Source organism: Chiloscyllium punctatum, chromosome 39, assembly GCF_047496795.1.
Source record: "Chiloscyllium punctatum isolate Juve2018m chromosome 39, sChiPun1.3, whole genome shotgun sequence".
Lineage (NCBI taxonomy): Eukaryota > Metazoa > Chordata > Chondrichthyes > Orectolobiformes > Hemiscylliidae > Chiloscyllium > Chiloscyllium punctatum.
In genome coordinates this window covers 8,288,466-8,310,833 of record NC_092777.1, presented here as the reverse complement: position 1 = coordinate 8,310,833, position 22,368 = coordinate 8,288,466, and the positions used below count along the sequence as shown (strand labels likewise).

The 22,368-nt window shown below is 42.0% G+C and overlaps 2 protein-coding genes and 1 long non-coding RNA gene across 6 annotated transcripts in view; 2 read left to right on the top strand and 1 right to left on the bottom strand.

The window, feature by feature from the left end:
- The window catches only part of myo15b (myosin XVB), a 232,174-nt gene extending 225,637 nt beyond the window's left edge, over positions 1-6,537 (top strand). Inside the window, exons 42-44 of the mRNA XM_072558127.1 lie at positions 4,419-4,552; positions 4,955-5,095; positions 6,269-6,537. Coding sequence (XP_072414228.1) covers positions 4,419-4,552; positions 4,955-5,095; positions 6,269-6,334 — 341 coding nt within the window. The 3' untranslated portion in view covers positions 6,335-6,537. The remainder of the gene's footprint in view (positions 1-4,418; positions 4,553-4,954; positions 5,096-6,268) is intronic.
- A 2,028-nt stretch (positions 6,538-8,565) lies between these two features.
- LOC140463799 (uncharacterized) overlaps positions 8,566-22,368 on the top strand; it is a 76,691-nt gene continuing 62,888 nt past the window's right edge. For both annotated transcript variants that reach the window (XR_011954781.1, XR_011954780.1), the window contains exon 1: positions 8,566-8,649. This is a non-coding gene — a long non-coding RNA (uncharacterized lncRNA). The remainder of the gene's footprint in view (positions 8,650-22,368) is intronic.
- The window catches only part of recql5 (RecQ helicase-like 5), a 134,166-nt gene continuing 125,255 nt past the window's right edge, over positions 13,458-22,368 (bottom strand). For 2 of the 3 annotated variants that reach the window (XM_072558128.1, XM_072558130.1), the window contains exons 16-20: positions 20,964-21,072; positions 20,639-20,884; positions 20,366-20,438; positions 15,963-16,072; positions 13,458-15,853 (exon numbers count right to left, since the gene is read on the bottom strand). In XM_072558128.1, the coding sequence (XP_072414229.1) occupies positions 15,972-16,072; positions 20,366-20,438; positions 20,639-20,884; positions 20,964-21,072 (529 nt within the window). In that variant the 3' untranslated portion in view covers positions 13,458-15,853; positions 15,963-15,971. The remainder of the gene's footprint in view (positions 15,854-15,962; positions 16,073-20,365; positions 20,439-20,638; positions 20,885-20,963; positions 21,073-22,368) is intronic. The other variant, XM_072558129.1, reaches the window with a different exon arrangement.

Sequence of the window (22,368 nt, the reverse complement as noted above, 5' to 3'; positions counted from 1 at the left end):
GGACTAAGAAAAGATAGTGAGCTTAAATCAGAATGGTGCTGGAAATTCCTCCCTCTATTCCTGATGAAGAGCTTTTGCACGAAACGTCGATTTTCCTGCTCCTCAGATGCTGCCTGACCTGCTGTGCTTTACCAGCACCACTCTGATCTAAACTCTGGTTTCCAGCATCTGCAGTCCTTACTTTTGCCTAAGGATAGTGAGCTGTCTGCCTCAGGAGCAAAGAACCAAGTTGAAAGGGTTGTTGCAGCAGTATGAGGACATATACAGGAATAGAATGGGGATGACTAGTACTATATTGTATGAGGTGGAAGTAGGAACGTGTTCCGATAAAACAATACCCCTATAGGCTTAATCCTCTCAAAGCTGTACAGGTCCAGAAGGAAGTGGATGTGATGCTCAACAAACATATGATCGAATCGAGTCAGAGTGAGTGGAGTTCGGTGATTGTGTTAGTTCCCAAACATGACAGAACTCAACGCTTTTGTGTGGACTATCAATGCCATAACTAAATTGGAACCCTGTCCAATATCAAGGTTGGAGGACTATCTAGAGAAAGTTGGACAAGCTACTTACATTACAAAGTTGGACTAACTGCATAGTTATTGGCAGGTACCTTTCATTATAGAATCCTTACAGTTGGCTGACACCCTGTTTGGGTCCACACCAAACAGCATCCCACCCAGACCCATCTCCTTCTGCCTAAACTTCCCATGGCTGACCTACCTTGCCTGCACATCCCTAAACACTACAGGCAATTTAGCATGACCAATCTGCCAAACTTGCATGTCTTTGGACTGTGGGAGGAAACTGGAGCACCCAGCGGGAACCCAGACAGGGACAGAATGTGCAAACTCCACACAGTTGCCCGAGGTGGAATCAAACCCGGGACCCTGGCATTATGAGGCAGCAGTGCTAATCACGGAGCTGCCCTTTATCAGAGAAAGCAAAAGAAGTTTCTACATTTATATCACCAAATACCAATTCCAAGTGATGCCCTTTGGAATGAAGAATGCACCAATCACATTCCAAAGACTCACGAGCAGAGTTGTGGCCAGATTAACAAATTTTGCAGTTTATCTGGATGATGTGATGATCATTAGCGAGTCCTGGAAAGATCACACATTGGCAGTGCTCTTTGAACAATTATGAGAAGCAAAACTGCGAATAAACTTAAAGAAAACAGAACTCGTGAAGGCAGAGGTGACGTTCTTGGGACATAACATTCGGAGACATGGAAGTATGACCCCAAGGAACGTAAAGATGAAGGCCTTTGAGGAATTTCCATGGCCATCCTCGAACAAAGAAGTGCTTCAATTTTTGGGACTGAGCAAATTCTATCTGAGGTTTGTGTTTGTTCCAAACCTGAGCAGCATAGTGGCAACGCTGACAGATTTACTAAAGAAGAACACAAAGTTTTGGTGGACAGAACAATGCTAGGATGCATTTGAGAATTTAAAAGCTGTATTAACCACCACACCAGTTATAGCTACACCATTTGTTTTGAAAATCTTTGAAGTTGCAATCGATGCTAGCGATGTAGGAGTTGAAGGTGTATTGACACAGGAAGATGAGGATGGAATTGAACGGCCAAATGGAGGAGAAAGTGAGGACTGCAGATGCTGGAAATCAGAGCTGAAAATGTGTTGCTGGAAAAGTGCAGCAGGTCAGGCAGCATCCAAGGAGCAGGAGAATCGATGTTTCGGGCATCAGCCCTTCTTCAGGCCAAAGGTTAATTTTCAAAAAAGCTCAATTTCCACCAGAGAAAATGCTCAACAATTGAAAGAGCGTTATTGAATTTGGTACTGGCCTTACAACATTTTCATGTTTATTTTTTCTATGTTAGATTAGATTACTTAGTGTGGAAACAGGCGCTTCGGCCCAACAAGCCCACACTGACCTACAACCCACCCATACCCCTACATTTACCCCTTCACCTAACACTACGGGCAATTTAGCATGGCCAATTCACCTGACCTGCACATCTTTGGACTGTGGGAGGAAAGCAGAGCACCCAGAGGAAACCCACGCAGATACGGGGAGAATGTGAAAACTCCACACAGTCAGTCGCCTGAGGTGGGAATTGAACCCGGGTGCTAACCACTGTGCCACCGTGTCGTCCATGTGACAAACAATGTCTTGGTTGTGTACACAGACCACAATCCTCACATTTTTTGAGAGATTTAAAGACAAAAATGTGAGACTATTTCATTGGAGTCTTATGTTAGAGACTTTTAATTTACAAACTGTACGTGTGTTGTGTATTGTAAAAGTGAGATAGCCAATACGTTATCGCAGATTTTAAAAAAAGGGTAGATAAGATTGCACCTATCAATTCCAATGTGCAGAATGGATTAAGGACATTTGTATTTCATAGTATTGGTATTAAGAACTATAGAAAAAAAATGAAGCCATCTTTTCATTATGATGGTTCATTTGTTTCTTAAGGAGAGTGGTGTTACAAAGTTGAAAGCATGTATATTCACTTTAAAATAGAAAGTGTTTTCTGAATTTTGAAGCAAACTTAACGTGCAGGCTCAGCTGCCTGAATGGAAAGGCTGAAAGATGAGCTGTTCTAAAACAGATATATGTAGCAAATGGCTGTTAAATGGATACCTGAGTTTTGGATTGCTGTTTGGACAACAATTCAAATTTAACCAATTAGTTTAAATTGTGCCCAGGATACTAAAACCCATCAATTTTGAATTTATTGTTTTAACAACATCAGATCAATGAGACAGTATGATGCGGGGGGAGGGTACAAAAAACATGGGCATTTTGAAAATTGGTCAAAGAGAGCAACTGCCATCAATCAACCAAGCAACTGCCATAGAGCCAGAGAGCTAACTGACCGTCTAATATCTTGCTGTCAAAGAAATTACGAAACACTCTCTGTCAAATGTACCTTTTCATGTAAAACATACTTGCAGTAAAAGAAAAGATGAGCCAGAGAGATCAGCAACCAGAAGACTGAAGATAGTGGAGGAGACAAAGACTGTGTGGTTCTGAGGTTAAGTTAATGTAATGTTTAATAAGTGTGTTATTGGAACAGCATATTTTTAATAGAGTTCGGGTCAGATAGTAAGTAGTTAAGAAAAGAAGGCTTGGATTTGTGAGTAGTTTTTGTTTAATGTTCACTATCAGAGTTAGGAAAATAAATTGTTATTTGTTCTTGAAATAGTGGAAGTTAGGAATTCTCTGTCACTCACATTTTAACAGATTACAAAGCAAGGCAAGATTTTCTGGGTGTTTGGTTTTAATTAACAGAAGGGTTTGACTTCCGCATTGTAACAGTGTGATGGGTATTTGATGATGTTGGCAGCCTTTCCGCAGCAGTAAGCCTTGTAAATGGAGTACACGAATGGCTTCTGTGATGGTCTGGACTGTCCACATTCTGTAGTTTCCATACCAGGCCATTATGCACCTGGAAAGTATGCTCTCAATGGTGCATCTGTAGAAGTTGGTAAGGGTCCGTATGGTCATGCCTAATTTCCTGAGCTGCCTGAGGAAGAGGAGACATTGTTGTGCCTTCAATGACTGTTGTATCTATGAGGGAAGTCCAGGATAGTTATCGGTTATCAACACTTCGTGGAACTTGATGCTTTCCAATCTCACAACCTCAGTTCCATTGGTATAGATGGGGTATGTTCTTCTCCTTTCTTTCTGAAGTCAATGTCAGTTCTGTACATTTGTCGATGTTGAGAGCAAAATTGTTCTCATTGCACCACGTCACCAAGCCCTTTATCTCTCTTCTGTATTTTGACTCGTCATTGTTAGATATCTGGCCCACTATGGTGTTGTCATCAGTAAACTTGTAGATGGCGTTGTAGTCTGTGGTTCAGAAAGCTGAGAATCCAGCTGCAGACAGCTGAGCCAAGACCAAGGTCACGGAGTTTTGAGATCAGTCTGGCGGGGATAATGGTGTTGAAGATGGTGCTGTAGTCAATGAGCAGGAGTCTGATGTAGGTGTCTTTGTTGTCCACGTGTTCCAGGGATGAGTGCAGGGCTATGGATATGGCTTCTGGAATGGGATGTTTTTGGGAACACCATAAAACAGTGTGAAGATTCCAAAAGAAGATATTGAACCGATTTTTTTTCTTCAGCAGTTTATGATATGTGAAATGAGTGACTCTGAACCACTGTGGAATAAAAAGGAAATCCTCCTATCATAGCATTGGATATTCAGGTGCACACATTTCCATTGTTGTAAGGTCTACGTCAGGTATAAAGTAACTCAGTGAGAGGTTTGATGGCATAGCAGTATTAACATAAGTCAAACTAGTGACAAGCCCTATCACAATCCACTGGGACAGGCAGTCTAATATACCCAGTACAACAATCCCTCTTGATTCCGTCCCATGCTCCATTCAGTTTCTACAAACTCAAAATTACACCTAATTTTCACTTTTTTCTGTGTGCAGGTGAAGTGAAGGCTATGCCTCTGTTTGGTTACAATATCTTCATGGTGAAAAAGACAAGTGAACATTGGATTCCAAGTCCATGCATTTTAGCAGTCAATCAGGATGATCTCATTATCTTAAATGAGAATACCAAGGTATGGTATACTACATGCACCAAACTTTTTGAAAATCTGCTCTGTATAATAAATTCCACATTAGGATATATTGGACACTGAGAACTTACATAAAGTGTCAAATTGCTTCAGCCACATGACTCCTGACTGATATGTATCTAATAGCTTCGAACTTTTGATGTACAAGAGGATCAAGGATTATTGGAACATTCAGGAAAGTGCATTTATGGCCACTGTCATATCTGTCATGGTATTAATTAATGGTAGAACAGTCTGAATGAGACAAATGGCAGACTTCTGCTCTGATTTCTTGTGATCTTATTAACAAGTTTGCAGTGTTCTGCTTGTTATTTGATGATATATCTGCACTATAAGTTTCCCAATTTATAAGCATGTTTGATCTGAACTAATCACTTATTGCAGAATAACCTCCTGAAGATCCCGCTGATGGAGATCCAGACAATGCGCTCCTTGCACCCAACCAATGGATCGAAAACCCGAGAGATGGAAATCAATTTTGGCTCTTCAATCAAACCACAGACGATCACCTTTGAACTGAAAGAGGTAAAATGAAATATAAATTACTGCAGCTTAATAAGCAGGCAAAATAAATTGGCTAACCTTTCATCACTGACTTTGGGATTCAAATCCAGCACTTACTGAGACTAATTGCTAGATGTAGAGGGGCTTGTGAATTATGATATGATAGCTTGAATCCAGTTCTTACTTAGTCAGCAATACATAGCTCCAAATTTACTTACCGCTAGGCCCACTCAGAAAAGCAACAGAGTGATTGACATAAATTGAAAAATATTGTAGTGGTACAAGAGGGATTTCTCATCTGAGTTTGTGACTGACAATCATTGTTGAAAGAGAAGTTATGGAATTATGTAGAGAGAGACCCACACTGTATCCAAAAAATTGATAATCGGTGTAGACGATGGGTACTTGATATTGTTTTTCTTCAATAAGGCATCTCTCACCCGAGGGGTTAAATAAAATAGAGTCATAGAGATGTACAACACGGAAACAGACCCTTCGGTCCGACTCATCCATGCCAACCAGCTATCCTAACCTAATCTAGTCCTGGATGTCGATTTGCTCACTGAGCTGGGAGGTTCGTTTTCAGACATTGCGTCACCATGCTAGGTAACATCATCAGAAAGCCTCCGAATGAAGCACTGGTGGTATGGCCCACTTTTTATTTGTGTGTTTAGGTTTCCTTGGGTTTGTGATACTATTTCCTGTGGTGATGTCATTTCCTGTTCTTTTTCTCAGGGGGTCAATGTATTTGTTGATAGAGTTCCAGTTGGAATGCCATGCTTCTAGGAATTCTCGCGCATGTTTCTGTTTGGCTTGTCCTTGGATGGATGTGTTGTCCCAGTCAAAGTGGTATTCTTCCTCATCTGTATGTAAAGATACTAGTGAGAATAGGTCATGTCTTTTTGTGGCTAGTTGATGTTCTTGTATCCAGTGGCTTTGGCAGAAACCAAACTTAGGTATGTGAGCAGGTTGCTGCTGAGCAGATGCTGCTTGATGCACTATTGATGACAACCTGCATCACTTTGCTGATAATTGAGAAGAGACTCAAATAGTTAAATATGGAGCTGCCTAACATCCTTTTGATTGAATACAGTCATGATGGTAAAGTTGGTTGTGAGGCTTACAGTAGTCTCCAATAGAAAATCAAGTAATAGCATGAACCATTATTTTGACAAGTGCTTTTTTTTTCTCCAGGCCAAAGAAGTCTGCCATATAATCGCAATGATACTTGATGAGCTTTTAATGCACAGTGACTCATGATCACACATGCTGCAAAATCCAACCAACTGGAAACTCTACTATAGCTGCTAAATGAATTATCACTTTCGTCAAAACACAACCAATGCCTATCAGGAGCAGGAGAAGGCACTCCTCGTCTTGCGTGAAAATCAATACGGGTACTGAGCTGCGACCAGCGGCTGTGACTTACCTTCAATTGTATAGTAAAGAGAAAATTAAAAAAAGGGAACAACCATCACAATGTCACTCAATCTGGGCTGTTGTGTTTGTATCTTGGTTGGCTTTAGGGAGCAGACCGGCCATGCAGTGAAATCCGAAACACACAGCTGTCATTGCGTGGAGGATTTACAACAGTCTACGTTTATAACCCCAACCCTAAATGTAATAAATCATTTTAGAGCACTTCTCAGGATTGTTGTGAAAATATTTGGCAGCAAGCCACACAGATTTTGGCAGGTATTAAAAAAGGGGTCAAAAGGCCATTTTTTTTAGGGCTATCTTGATAAAGTACAGATTTGAAATGGCCCAGGGAATCCCTTACGAACTCAACCTGTAAGCCTCTCTTGGTTCATCCCAGAGATCATACGTTTGGTAGTCTGGTATAAAAAAACCTCTTGCAGACAATTTAGTTTAATTTTAGTCATCCCCTTTATTTACTAATAACATCACTATCACAACATAACACTGATACCTCTAAGCCAGGCTAACTGAATTCTAATAACCCAAGAGAGTAGAATGTCAGCTCTTCAAGAGCCCTGGCAGGCTACTCTGCTGAACCATCACAAACAGGCTACCCTAATAAAAAATGTTTTATAAAAGCTATACTGTCACAAACAGACTTTCTTTACAAAAGTTTACAAAAGCTCTGCATGTTCTGAACTAGAGAGATAACTGTGAAGGACAATAACTCAGGAGAGAAGTTAATTGATACCGAGTTTCGTTTCGAGATCAGAATCAAACATTGTTATTAATCTCATAAAGGAACAGCCATGAATATTATCACTCGGTGTCCTATTTATGCAGATTCACTGATGTTAAGGCAAATGTTCTTAATTGCCTTACCCTCCCTGCCTATTTTCTAGTACGTAGCAAATGCATTCTATAATTCAACATTACATTTTAGTCTATAGACTTACATTTTAAGGCTATAGACTTTCTCATTCCTTCCTTTTGTCATTTCATGACAATTACATAGTTTATATAAATATAATTCGTCCATTCAGTCGATTTGTATTCTCAATAAGTCAAGTGCATACTCTGGTGAGTCATCGTCCGGAGAAGCAGAGTCTGAAAGATACTGAATTTCAGCATGAAAGTTCAGGCATGGTGGTACAGGGGTAGACAAGGGTCAATTAACCAGATTCCTATTTAGCTTAGATGAAAAGCAATGTACAATCCATTTCATGCATAAGCGGACAACCATGTAGATTCCTAGGATGAGACCAAGGACCATCAGTATGTCCCACATGATCCACCTGTACAGTGACCATAGCCAGAAAGTAACACTCCATCCACATGTTTAAGGACAAGATTTAAGGTTAACAGACTTTCTCAATCTGAAGAGTAAGGAATTCTAGAGTTTAGGACAAGGCGACTGAAGGCACAGCCACTAATAGAAGGGTGATTAAAATCAGGGTTAAACATAAGACCAGCATTTCAGAAGTATACAGCCTTGCGTAGTAGTGGGGGCTGGAGAGTCATGAAAACATGCCAGAGGAATTTAATTTTTTTTATTTCAAAAATATACTTTATTCATAAAATGATTTGATGGTCTGTACATTTGGTCATGCCATACATACATATGTTCACATTTACAAACACAGATTCGAATTTATCCTTGTCACATACAGGTCAGTGCATTTTTCAATCTTATACATATATTTGGCTGAGGCATCAGCAGAGCCCAAAAAAACGTCTGCATGGGCCATGCCAGAGGAATTTAAATAAAGCGCTGGGAATGTGGAGTGGCTCAAGGTAGAGCCGGGGAATGAATGACAGTGAGTGAATGGAACTTCATCAATAACTTCTCATTACAACTGATTTATATGAGAATTTAAAAACTCTAACATTGCTTACCCCGGGGAATGTTTTCCGGCTGCTTCATCAGAAACAACAGAAAATTGCCCCCAAAGTCCCTGAAGTTATTCAAAAATCAGACAATTTTCAAGCCGCCTCTTCGTTGCCGATCAATGATCCGGCCGCGCCTTCCCCTGTACTGCGCAGGCGCATCGCCTCGAGGCCGGTTGTGCGCCTGCGCGCTGTGGCCGGCCTGAGGGCGGATCGAGGCTGAGGTGGTGAATGTCATCCGGATGAAACGAGCCGGCTCCGTTACCGAGGCAGGTGTGAGGGCCGAAGGCAAAGCTTTCTGTCATTATTATTCAGTCATTTTCTGCAGTGTAACTTGGGGCCGTCAATCACACGCGAGAAACTCAGGGACTGGCTGCTATCAGAGGATTCCTTCACCAACTCGTCAAACCAATGCCAGCGCTATTTCCTAAATCATTCTACTGGCATTAGCCAGATCATGTCAGTGTTATTACCCAGAGCGCACGACTCAAATCAGGTTTGGGCCACTTCCCGAAGGAAATATATACTGGCATTGGAGGCAGTTCAGAGATGGTTCCCTCAGTTGATCCTGGGTTTAGTTTTTTTTAACCCCCCCCCCCCCCCCCCCAACTCCTGCCTAACTGCAGTAGTGCTTATTTTTTCCCCAGCACCCATGGTGTGTGTGTGCAGGTGTGAGACACAGTGAGAGACATAAGGTGCACGAATCTTTATTCAATTGCCACCACCAGGAAGATAGGAAAACACCCGAGTGGCCAGTGACAAGCACTGCCCTTCACACCAAAGGGCAATGCTGTGTGGTCAAAACAGTGAAGGGGAGGGTAGGGACTAAATCAAAATAGAGTTGGACGGGGAAATAATGCACTCCACTCCCTGCGGCGCCCACCTCTCCCTGAACAACTCCAGAGTGTCAGTGGAGACCGCGTGCTCCTTCTCCAAGGACACCTGGGCTCTAACGTAACCACGGAAGAGGGGCAGGCAAGTCGGCCCTAACGACCCCCTCCACGGCCCACTGCCTGGACCTGTTGATGGCCAGTTTGGCCAGGCCCAGGAGCAGACCCACGAGGTCTTCAGACCTGCACTCCCTCCTCCGGACCGGGTGCCCAAAGATCAGGACCATGGGACTGAAGTGCAACCAAAAGCAGAGGAGGAGATCTTTAAGAAAATCAAAAAGGGATTGCAAATGCCCACACCCAATATACACGTGGTCCTTGGACTCCATAGCGCCACAGAACAAGCAGTTGGGCTGGGAGTCCGTGAACCACCGCAATCTGCGGTTGCAGGGGACCGCTGCATGCAGCACCCTCCACCCCAGATCCCCAAGAGAAAGGGGGAGGACTCCCACATAGAGAGCCCTCCACTGGGGATCCCCATCGCCCGGTGGCAAATGGGCACGCCATGGCGTGTCCGGACGGTGGATGAGGGAGAAGAGGTGGACGGTGTGCAGCAGCAGTCGATACAGGGCCCTCCTTTTTACCCCCTGGAAGGGAACAAAATTAAAATTCCGGAGGCGGCTCAGGTTGTGGGGCACAGGCTCCCGTGGGAAGTACAGGACCTTGGGGCCAATGTGAAATTCCGTCTGGGCTGGGGTGGGGTTTTGTTTTATTTTCTTTTTTCTCTTTCTTTAACCCCCACACTACCGCCTAACTGCAGTAGTGCTTATTTTTTCCCCAGCACCCATGGTGTGTGTGTGCAGGTGTGAGACACAGTGAGAGACACAAAGTGCACAAATCTTTATTCAATTTCCACCACCAGGAAGATAGGAAAACACCCGAGTGGCCAGTGACAAGCACTGCCCTTCACACCAAAGGGTAATGCTGTGTGATCAAACAGTGAAGGGGAGGGTAGGGACTAAATCAAAATAGAGTTGGAGGGGGAAATAATGTACTCCACTCCCTGTGGCGCCCATCTCTCCCTGAACAATTCCAGAGTGTTGGTGGACACCGCGTGCTCCTTCTCCAAGGACACCCAGGCTCTAATGTAACCGCAGAAGAGGGGCAGGCAGTCGGCCCTAACGACCGCCTCCACGGCCCGCTGCCTGGACCTGTTGATGGCCAGTTTGGCCAGGCCCAGGAGCAGACCCACGAGGAGGTCTTCAGACCTGCCCTCCCTCCTCCGTACCGGGTGCCCGAAGATCAGGAGCGTTGGACTGAAGTGCAACCAAAAGCAGAGGAGGAGGTTTTTAAGAAAATCAAAAAGGGAGTGCAAACGCCCACACCCAATATACACATGGTCCATGGACTCCACAGCGCCACAGAACAAGCAGTTGGGCTAGAAGTTCGTGAACCACCGCGGCTTGTACTCTGTCATTGTTGTGTAAATTACCACAAACAACCTTTAATTAGGTTTTAAAGATCTCACAAATACTGAAAAAATGAACCTTCTAACTCAGCGAGCAAACCTACACCCACTGAAACAATTACATAAATTTATTGCATGTAACAATAAGACTCCAGTCAGCAAGTTAAGCCTCTCAGTTCAGCTTAACTAATATTCAATAAATGGTGGAATTTAGCTTCTTTTCCAACCAGCAGTGTCTTTTCTCTGGTTGTCCAGGATTCAATCCTTATATGTTGTAGTTCTTCAAAGTTCTGCTGCTGAAGAATCCTGAACTTTGATTAAACTTCTGGAGTCATCAAGTCTGTAGTTTGCCTTCTTATCAGAATTAGGTTCTCTACTCCTTGTGACATTCAATGTTAACTGTTAAAAATACAGACTGTCCTGCAATTAAACCCCTTCACCTCTTGCAGCTAATCTTAATTGCCTATTTGTCATAAGGCAGCAAGGTGTTACCTCCTCTCTCCCAGGAAAATTTGTTTATATTGTTTTGACCCCTTCTTCCCAAGGATGGTTAATTAGTACGTTACTTTTAATTCCTTCATAAATTTCTCTTTGTCCTTTTCATCTCAGGAAAATTATTCCTAATTCATTTCATCCCTGAACAATTATTAAAGCTTTGAAGTTTACAATATCAGAACATCATGTAGAAGACAGAGGGTGGTGGTGGTGGAGAGTTGTTTTTCAGAATGGAGGCCTGTGACCAGTGGAGTGCCACAGAGATCGGTGCTGGGTCCTCTACTTTTTGTCATTTATATAAATTGGATGTGAGCATAGGAGGTACAGTTAGTAAGTTTGCAGATGACACCAAAATTGGAGGTGTAGTGGACAGCGAAGATGGTTACCTCAGATTACAACAGGATCTGGACCAGATGGGCCAATGGGATGAGAAGTGGCAGATGGAGTTTAATTCAGATAAATGTGAGGTGCTGCATTTTGGGAAAGCAAATCTTAGCAGGATCTATCCATTTAATGGTAAGGTCCTAGGGAGTGTTGCTGAACAAAGAGACCTTGGAGTGCAGGTTCATAGCTCCTTGAAAGTGGAGTCGCAGGTAGACAGGATAGTGAAGAAGGCATTTGGTATGCTTTCCTTTATTGGTCAGAGTATTGAGTACAGGAGTTGGGAGGTCATGTTGTGGCTGTACAGTGTTAGGCCACTGTTGGAATATTGCGTGCAGTTCTGGTCTCCTTATCGGAAAGATGTTGTGAAACTTGAAAGGGTTCAGAAAAGATTTACAAAGATGTTGCCAGGGTTGGGGGATTTGAGCTATAGGGAAAGGCTGAACAGGCTGGGGCTGTTTTCCCTGGAGCGTCAGAGACTGAGGGGTGTCCTTATAGAGGTTTACAAAATTATGAAGGGCATGAATTGGATAAATAGACAAAGTTTTTTCCCTGTAAGTTTAGGGTGAGAGGGGAAAGATATAAATGAGACCTAAGGGGCATTTATTTCATGCAGAGGGTGGTACGTGTATGGAATGAGCTGCCAGAGTAAATGGTGGAGGCTGATACATTTGCAACATTTAAGAGGCATTCGGATGGGTATATGAATAGGAAGGGTTTGGAGGGATATGAGCCAGGTGCTGGCAGGTGGGACTAGATTGGGTCGGGATATCTGGTCGGCATGGACAGGTTGGACTGAAGGTTCTGTTTCCATGTTGTTTCCATGCTATGACTCTAGACCACCTCCAACTCAACACTATTGATACAGGCACGGTCTCCATTCCACCTCCTGAGGTCGATGACCAGCTGATAGTTGAGGGATTGTAATCTTTACACCATGCCATGAAGCTCTCTTTCCTGTACTCTGTCTCATCGCTTTTTTGAGATCCAACCCATTACAGTGGTATCATCAGCAAATTTGTAAATGGAGGTCAAGCTGAATTTGGCCACAAAGTCATGTATGTAAGATGCGTGCAAGGAGGCTGTATATACAACCTTGCACCCTGATAAGTACTTCCAGGAGTTTTTGCTTATATTGTAGATCTCTAGAATCCTCAGTATTTTGCTTTTACAAAATTAATGCCCAGAATGTGCAAGTTGTCTTATGAAGAAAAGATTGGAGTTTAGGTGAGTGAAGGTAACTTGATTGGTTGCATAGAATCCTACATAGTCTTGGTCAGGTACATGCAGAAAGGATGTTTCCTCATGTGGGCGAGAACAGAAGTAGCAGGCACTGTTTAAAAATTAAGGGTCATTGTTTTAGGACACACAAGAATTTTTTTTCTGAAGGTTGAGCATTTTTTAGAATTATTTACCTCAGAAGGTGGGGGGGAGGGACCATTGTAAATTCTTAATACAAAGGTGGATTGATTCCCTTATCCATTAAGAATCTAAGGTTCCTGGGTGTACATGGGAAGGGAATTTGCAACACAACACAAACTGATCAGCCATTTTACTGAATGGCAGACAGGGGGACAGGGGGCCATTTACTGAGGGCCAAGACAGTAGTCTGCTTCTAATTTGTATGTTAATTCTCACTACATCTTTAGTTTATGATACAAATGGAAACCCTTTAGGCAAATGTGTAAATCTGTGAATGACACAGGTAGTGTATTGTGTGGGTCATTGGTAAAAGATGTGGTATACGTGACATTGCATAGGGTGTGCCTATGTGCCTTAGCTCCTGTAAACTAATTTTTTTGTGTGCTTACTATACTCATTCTAAGGAGTATAAAATTAACTGAAGGCAGAACTTGGGTCATCAGTGAATGTAGAGTTGAGCCACTGTGTGTGCCATCACCTCTAATAGAATTAAGTTTATTGTCATGTGTACTCAAATACAGAAGTACCGGAGTAATGAAAAGTTACAGAGTCACCCCACACGGCGCCCTCTTAGATACAGAATAGAGAAATAAAGAAAAAAGTTACATTATTTAAATTGCAAGTTAGAATAATAAGAAATAACATTTAAAAACATAAACATTACACAGTATTTCTATAAAAGACCTGCAGTAGATCAATGCAAGGGGCTTTCACACATTGTCTGACCAGGCGCACAAGCTGCTGACCGCCTGCACCAGTCCCCAGTGCAAATACCGTTCTCGCTCCACTACGGGCATGCTGGCCGTCTTGCTCTGCTTGGTCCTCCAACCCCGCTGGCTGTCCCAGCCCACTCCAAGCCTCCAGCCCCGCTAGCTGTCCCAGTCCACTCCAGGCATCTAGCCCCGTTGGCTGTCCCAGTTCACTCCAGCCCTGCTGGCTGTCCCAGCCCACTGCAGGCCTCCAGCCCCGTTGGCTGTCCCAGCCCACTCCAAGCCTCCAGCCCCCTGGCTGTCCTGCTGGGTTTGGGCCTCCAACTTGCTGGCTGTCCCACTCCAAGGTAAGTTTCTTTTTTAAAAAAAAGAAAATGTCAAGAAGAAAAAAAAAGAGAAAGCAGACAGAATAAATGATCCCCAGGCTGAGAAGCCCAGATGCAGTCTACTCCGCTATAGCCACTTTGGAAAGCTATTTCCCTAAATTATGCAAAGGATGAGAAATGTTGAATTAACTTATGGATTTTTACCAAAAAATGACTTTTGTTTTAAAGGGAGTCAGTGTTTCACCCAAAACTATACCAGGTTTTGGGGAGATAGGTTTAGTTGCAAGTTTTGTTCTTAGCTTGGCTTTGTTTAAATGAAACGGACAGTTACAATGCTAATTGTATCATTATTTACCACTACATAGAGTCGTACAGCATGGAAAAATGCCTTTTGGTCCAACCAGTCCATGCTGACCATAATCTCAAACTAAACTAGTCCCACCTGCCTGCGCTTGGCCCATATCCCTCTAAACATTTATTCATGTTCTTATCCAAATTTTTTTTAAACATTATAAGATTTGGCGTAAAAATTATGGGTTGTTAAATATTTACGAAAAATAAATCATTCATTGACAGTTGTTTATTGAACATTGTGGCATTTTTAATCTTGAACAGATTAACAATTTTTACAACAATCTGTCACAACCAAATAGGAGTGACATATGTCAGAAACTAACATCACACTCCCTAACATCCAATCCAGGATTGAATCAGGGTACATCTTGGCATCAAGAGTTCCTGCCTCAAACCAGCATTTTACATTGTCTGATAAGGAGCTTAAAAATACTGAAGACACTGTAGGAAGCAATTAAATTTGGTCCAGCATGTTTTGAGGACCACAAGCTCCAAAACTCTCAACATCCAACGTGTCAGAGGAAGGTCAGAATCACACAACAGCAGAAGAACTCTCAAGCACCAATAACATATAAACAAGCAGTTCTGCCAATCTCATATCAGGCTTTTCAGACATGAGAGAGCACACAGTAGGTAAAACAATTTACAGCTTGGACATACTCAAAAAATAAGGAGACCACCAGGAATTATTAATTACTATGAAAGGAGGTACTGTTACCAAGCTCTAAAGTCCATGGGTCTTCTCTAATATGTTAACATTTGACAGCCCACAGGCGATTCCAACCCAAAGAATAGGCAGCAGCTTAATTTTGAAAAGCTGGTAAGATGTGGAGTCCCTTACGTAAATTCTCTTTGCTTTATTACACTGCCTAGCTTTATGCTGCCACCGTGTAACCCAGACTGAAGTACTATATTGAAGGAGGTGTATTCCTTTGACTGGAATATTAAATCAAGATCCTATTTGTAATTCATTTTGAGATAAAAAATATTCTTCAAAAAAGGGTATTTGCACTACTGTAGAATTAAACCTATCCTTTCTTGTGTCTGAGCTGAGGTTAACAGCAGCATCACACAATGGATCAAGATAAGAGTTGTTCAGAGAAATTTTATTCAAGTGAAGTTGTTCCAAAATCATCATTAATTACACAGAACAATAACCGTCCTATAAAATAAATTACTTCATTCTCATTCATCAGCATGGAGAATAAAGAGGTTGCATAGAAAAGGCTGTTAAATGGCTTGTTTCCAATCATCAATCATTCCAGATGGATATTGTCTTACCTGAGATTAAACATTTTTAAAGCATCAGTCATATATTAACTTTTCTACACGTAATAAACTAATATAAACAGAAAGCCCATAGTTCCAGACAGTATCAAATAAAAAGAATAGCTATGTTAATTTGAGGTTTCTCCAATCATCCTCATTCTCACACCTCCTGCAGCTTTTAAAGAAATTGTGGATTATATCTTGAGCTGCTTCTTTTACTGAAAGAGATCAAAATAAAATGAACTTCAAATATATTCAAAATCAGTAGACATTGTATAATAAATGACAGCAATCCTGATATTCTAAGTAAATATTTAAATATATCACCTTCGATCTCTATGAAACTGAACTACTGTTTGACTGGCTCAAGTTGCTCATCACTCCCCAAAACAGAAGCTGACAATGACATTTCCTAGGTAGAAAGTCAGAAACTGAACCTGAGTAACAAATGGGACATGCATCAGGGCAAGGTCCATGGACTACACCAGACTCAAAATGAGTAATCCAGACAATGCTTGGGTCAGAGGAAACAGGGAGACACAGAGATATTGCATGTACAATAAATAGAGGCATGATGGGATATCTCAGTCCTGTCAAATTCAAAATTGCTGACATTCTGATCATCATTTCGTAACACAAAGTAAAAGCTCATGAGATTCAAGGGAAAATAGCATTTTGAATCCAAAATTAATGTTTTCGTGACTTGGAAGGGCACTTTTAGTAGGGTTCCATAGGGCTTAGTATTGAGCCCCTTGCTGCTTGTGGCATTTATCAACAACTTAGATTAAAATATACAGAGAATGACAAGTTTGATGACGACAAAGATTTACCATGTTATTAAAAATTAGGAAAACTGCTGTGGACCAGGGAAAGATATCAGTAGATTAACTAGATAAGGAGAGATGTGATAAATGAAATTCAGTTCAGAGAATTGTAACGTGATGAATTTGGGAAAGGCAAATAGAGCAATGAACTATAGAATTAAATGAGAGACTGAAAAGCATAAAGGAACACAGGTAATCTGGAATGCATTTTCACTACCTGAAGGTAGCAGAAATTGTACATAAGGTGAGAAGGAAGTCAGAGATTCTTTCCTTTATCAGCCTTGACACAGTATTTTCCTACAACTGCATAAAACATGACAGGTAAAGTGTTGTGTGCAGTTACAGTCATTGTGTTACAGTAAAGAGATTTAAGAGGATGTTGGCAGGATCGGAGAAGTCTAACTATGGAGAAAGACTGAAGGGGCTGGGCTGTTTTCTGAGATATAATTAAGGACTATACTCCAAGGTCAGCTGTGAATTTCGCAGTTTGTTTGTTTTTCTTAGATGAACACCAATGTCCAGAGATACTTGAATACAAACAGCAGAGACAATCAGCTGTGCAGATTTACTACTGGGTAGCTGTGTAGGTTTATTTCTCCATTTGATTCACTTCCCATGTGGTCACTGGTTTCTCTTGCCCTTTTTGAAGTGTGATTGTTTTAATCTTTCTTCCCCCCGCAAAGTTCAAAAACAATGGAACAGCTTATAAAACAGTAATTACTGCTCTGAGAATTTGAGGGAATCTAATACTGAAAATATCTCAAAAAAGGAACAGCTGTTATAGCCACAATGTTTTCCCATCCTTCATCTTAGAGGCTGAGAAATTACTTTATAGAGGTTCATAAAATTATGAGGGGCATGGTTAAGGTAAATAGACAAGGTCACCACACTGGGGTGGGTGAGTCCAAAACTAGATGGCATAGGTTTAAAGTGAGAGGGCACAGATTTAAAAGGGACCTAAGGGGCAAGGTTTTCATGCATGTGGTACATGTATGGAATGAGCTACCAGAGGAAACGATGGGGGCTGGTATAGTTACAACATTCAAAAGGTATCTGAATGAGTACATGAGTAGGAAGTATTTAGAGGGTTATGTTCAAATGCTGGCAAATGGGACTAGATTTATTGAGGATATCTGGTCGGCATGGACGAATTGGACCGAAGGAGTATACTTAATAGGGAAATGAGGGCAAAAAGGGGACGTGAGATAGCTTTGGCAAATAGAATTAAGGAGAATCCAAAGGGTTTTTACAAATACATTAAGGACAAAGGGTAATTTGGGAGAGAATAGGGCCCCTTAAATATCAGCAAGGTGGCCTTTGTGTGGAGCCGCAGAAAATGGGGGAGATACTAAACGAGTATTTTGCATCAGTATTTACTGTGGAAAAGGACATGGAAGATATAGAATGCAGAGAAATAGATGGTGAACATCTTGAAAAATGACTATATTACTGAGGAGGAAGTGCTGGATGTCTTGAAATGCATGAAGGTGGATAAATCCCCAGGATATTTGTATCATCAATAGTCACAGGTGAAGTGCCGGAAGACTGGAGGTTGGCAAACATGGTGCTACTGTTTAAGAAGGGTGGTAAGGATAAGCCAGGGAACTACAGACCAGTGACCCTGACATTGGTGGTGGGCAAGAGGTTGGAGGGAATCCTGAGGGACAGGATGTATATGAATTTGGAAAGGCAAGGACTGATTAGGGATAGTCAACATGGCTTTGTGCGTGGGAAATCATGTCTCACAAACTTCATTGAGTTTTTTGAAGAAATAACAGAGGATTGATGAGGGCAGAGCAGTAGATGTGATCTATATGGACTTCAGTAAGGCGTATGACAAGGTTCCCCATGGGAGACTGATTAGCAAAGTTAGATCTTTTGGAATACAGAGAAAACTAGCCATTTGGATACAGAACTGGCTCAAAGGTAGAAGACAGAGGGCGGTGGTAGAGGGTTGTTTTTCAGACTGGAGGCCTGTGACCAGTGGAGTGCCACAAGGATCGGTGCTGGGTCCTCTACTTTTTGTCATTTACATAAATGATTTGGATGCGAGCATAAGAGGTACAGTTAGTAAGTTTGCAGATGACACAAAAATTGGAGGTGTAGTGGACAGGGAAGAGGGTTACCTCAGATTACAACAGAATCTTGATCAGATGGGCCATTGGGCTGAGAAGTGGCAGACGGTGTTTAATTCAGATAAATGCGAGGTGCTGCATTTTGGGAAAGCAAATCTTAGCAAGACTTATACACTTAATGGTAAGGTCCTAGGGAGTGTTGCTGAACAAAGAGACCTTGGAGTGCAGGTTCATAGCTCCATGAAAGTGGAGTCGCAGGCAGACAGGATAGTGAAGGCAGCGTTTGGTATGCTTTCCTTTATTGGTCAGAGTATTGAGTACAGAGGTTGGGAGGTCACGTTGCGGCTGTGCAGGACATTGGTTAGGCCACTGTTGGAATATTGCATGCAATTCTGGTCTCCTTCCTACCGGAAAGATGTTGTAAAACTTGAAAGGGTTCAGAAAAGATTTACAAGGATGTTGCCAGGGTTGGAGGATTTGAGCTATAGGGAGAGGCTGAACAGGCTGGGCCTGTTTTCCCTGGAGCGTCAGAGGCTGAGGGATGACCTTATAGCGATTTACAAAATTATAAGGGTAAATAGGGATAGGATAAATAGATAAGGTCTTTTCCCTGGGGTGGGGGAGTCCAGAACTAGAGGGCATAGGTTTAAGGTGAGAGAGGAAAGATAGAAAAGAGACCTAAGGGACAACTTTTTCACGTAGAGGGTGGTACGTGTATGGAATGAGATGCCAGAGGAAGTGGTGGAGGCTGGTACAATTGCAGCATTTAAAAGGCATCTGGATGGGTATATGATTAAGAAGGATTTGGAGGGATATGGCCGGGTGCTGGCAGGTGGGACTAGATTGGGTTGGGCTATCTGATCGGCATGGACAAGTTGTACTGAAGGGTCTGTTTCCAGGCTGTACACCTCTATGTCTCTCTATATGTCTCTATACTAAAGTGTGCTGTCACTTTGTTATAACATTAAAACTAACCACTGATGATCACATGGAATGACAAGAGAGCAGTGACGCAATGAAAAATATTAATGCCACTGATAAACAAAACCATTTTGCGATTTGCGATTCTCTACATTATTTTTGCGACAATATGGGACAGTGTTTAAAGCACTTTCCCAGAATTACTTCCTAAATTGCAATAGGAATTTTCTTAGTCTTTCCCAGATCTCTAACAGTTCTGTGAAAGAGATAGGAGGAACACATACTTGTATATACGACAGAAAATCAAACTTCCACATGCCTAATGGTCTGACCATGACAAAGCAGTATGTTTAATTTAAGAGCCAGTATCTTTTTATTAAGAGTCAAATAACCTGCTGATATCTGGGAAACGCACCAGAAATCTTCAGTATCATACAGAAATGCACAAGCAACAGTTAGGGTCTTTAGAAAGGAAGGGAGAAAAATAAATCATTCATGAAATTGTTTTAAAATATTTATGTTGGAGTCAGTTGCATCTATAAGTCATAAGGTTGAAGTAATTTTGTCCATCCTTGTTCACCTGTTCCAGAAAACAGTTGCAGTGTCTCCAAAACAGCATTCACCTGTTTCATATTTTGCTTGTAATTCCCAATCTGCACATCCAATATGTTGATCATTATTTGGGGAATGTCCCAATATCAGTTATGCCCTCATGTTGAACTGTCACGGTTAACTCAAAAACCTACATACCCCAATACTGCATTGATCATACTGTACAGTGTTTTACCTACAAAGAAGCTTATAAGCATTCCACATGCACTCTATAAATTACACTCATCTCTTAGACTAATAGTGTACCCATCTTTCCAGAACACAACAGATCACAAATGAAGGCAAAGTCTGCTCTTACCATTTCTTTTCATAGTATTCTTTTCAACAACCAGTAAATGAGAAAGGTGTCGAGCAAAGGCTTTGAACAAATCCTGCAAGAACATGAACACGAGGCAGTATTCATTATCTGAAGCAAGGACTTTAAATTTCCAATCGAATGTATAACTGGCTAAAAGTGAACACATCAATACCTTATCAATCTGAAGCAATGACACAAAGATGTGACAGTCCCAAGTCATGATTAAAGGGCCAGGGGTGTTCCATTCTGATTATGATAATAATTCAACTTTACCTTAGAAGCAAACCTTCCCTCCTTGTAATAAGGAGTCAGGCATTTGACAACGATGTCTGCTGTCTGTTTCAGTTGTCCTCCTTTCACTGGAACTGGAGACATTGTGGTTCTCTCATCTTTACATAACTGAAACAAGGAGTCAAATGTCACCTTTTTCTTATGTTGACTGCCCTTAACATCAGGAGGGCACAAGATAGAGGAATTGATGCTATTTCGTTGTCGTTTCAAGTCCTGTGACCCTCGTCCCTGAAAAAGTATAGGTGATAAACTGAAGACACGTAGAGCATAAACCAGTGTGAGTGTAATAAATAACCAAGTGACTTACTTCATCTGTTGCTGGTCGTTTCTCAGGAGCAGAGGGAGTAATTTCAAATCCTCGGCTTCTTGCATCATCCAGTATTTTCCCATCAGGAGCTTTCTCTATGTTTCTAACTCTGTCATAACAATACACATCAAAAAGAATATGCTGGGTCATGAACTCCAACATACAAACACAGACCTTCCCTATTTGTTTGATCAACATATGTTGCACACTTCTCTGGAACAAAAATAGTAGTAGGCTGTTGGCATCTCAAATCAGTTAGTGTAATATTGACCTTTACTTCAACAACTTGCATTGACAGGAGATTTGATGGAGATATTCAAACTGATCACAAGGTTTTTGTAAAGCAAATAAGGTGGAACGGTTTCCAAAGGCATAAGGCTTGGTTACCAGGACACTTAAAACAAATAGCAGAAGAACCTGATGCACGACAATGAAACACGGGTCTGAAAGATGTGGACTATGGCCAGATTTGTGATAGAATTGGACAAGAAGTCCAGCAGGCCAATCTTGGCATCGGGATCTTCCTACTCCAAATTTTATGCTTTTCAGAAGCAGCAAGATGACCTTCTTGCTAGGCAGCAGCGAGTTGATAATTCCAGGGGATGATTGCTTGTTAAATGTCTCTGGCACAGCCCAACTCACCTCAATAATCTTACCAAGCTTGCCAAATAAGCTACACATTGAGAAAACTTGACATGGAAATCAGAGCAAGTATCTTATGAATTCTGCTTGCTGCAAAAGACTACCATGTTGGACACTGAGCAGGCTCTACTGGCACTGGCCACATGCATCCGACATCCATGAACATTTGGTGTCCATAACTGCCAGCCGCTAAGAACCTTCATAGCACATCTCCAATCCACTTACAGGAGCTTCAGCACGTCAATGTTGCACCTATCATTAAAATGCTGCAGAAAGGACAGTGTATGCTCGGAGACATACCCAGCTCATTGACTGAACCAGGCTGCATCACCAGGCACTTCATTTGCTGTCATAACGCACAATCACTCAGCAGCCTACCTAGATGTTCACAGCATCCCTGCTTTGTGTTGTACTTTTGCAGTTTGCCTCCTCAGCCAGACATAGATTCCCTACAGTGTGGGAACAGGGTATTTGGCCCAACAAGTCCACACCGACCTCTCGAAGAGTATCCCACCCAGACCCATTCCCCTACCCTATTATTCTGCATTTCCCCTGAATGATGCACTTAACCAACACTTGCCTAAACACTACGGGCAGTTTCGCCTAGCCAACTCACCCTAACCTGCACATCATTGGACTGTGGGGGGAAACCAGAGCACCCGGAGGAAATCCACACAGACACGGGGAGAATGTGCAAACTCGCTTGAGGCTGGAATCGGACCTGGGTCTCTGGCGCTGTGTACCAGCAGTGCTAACCACTGAG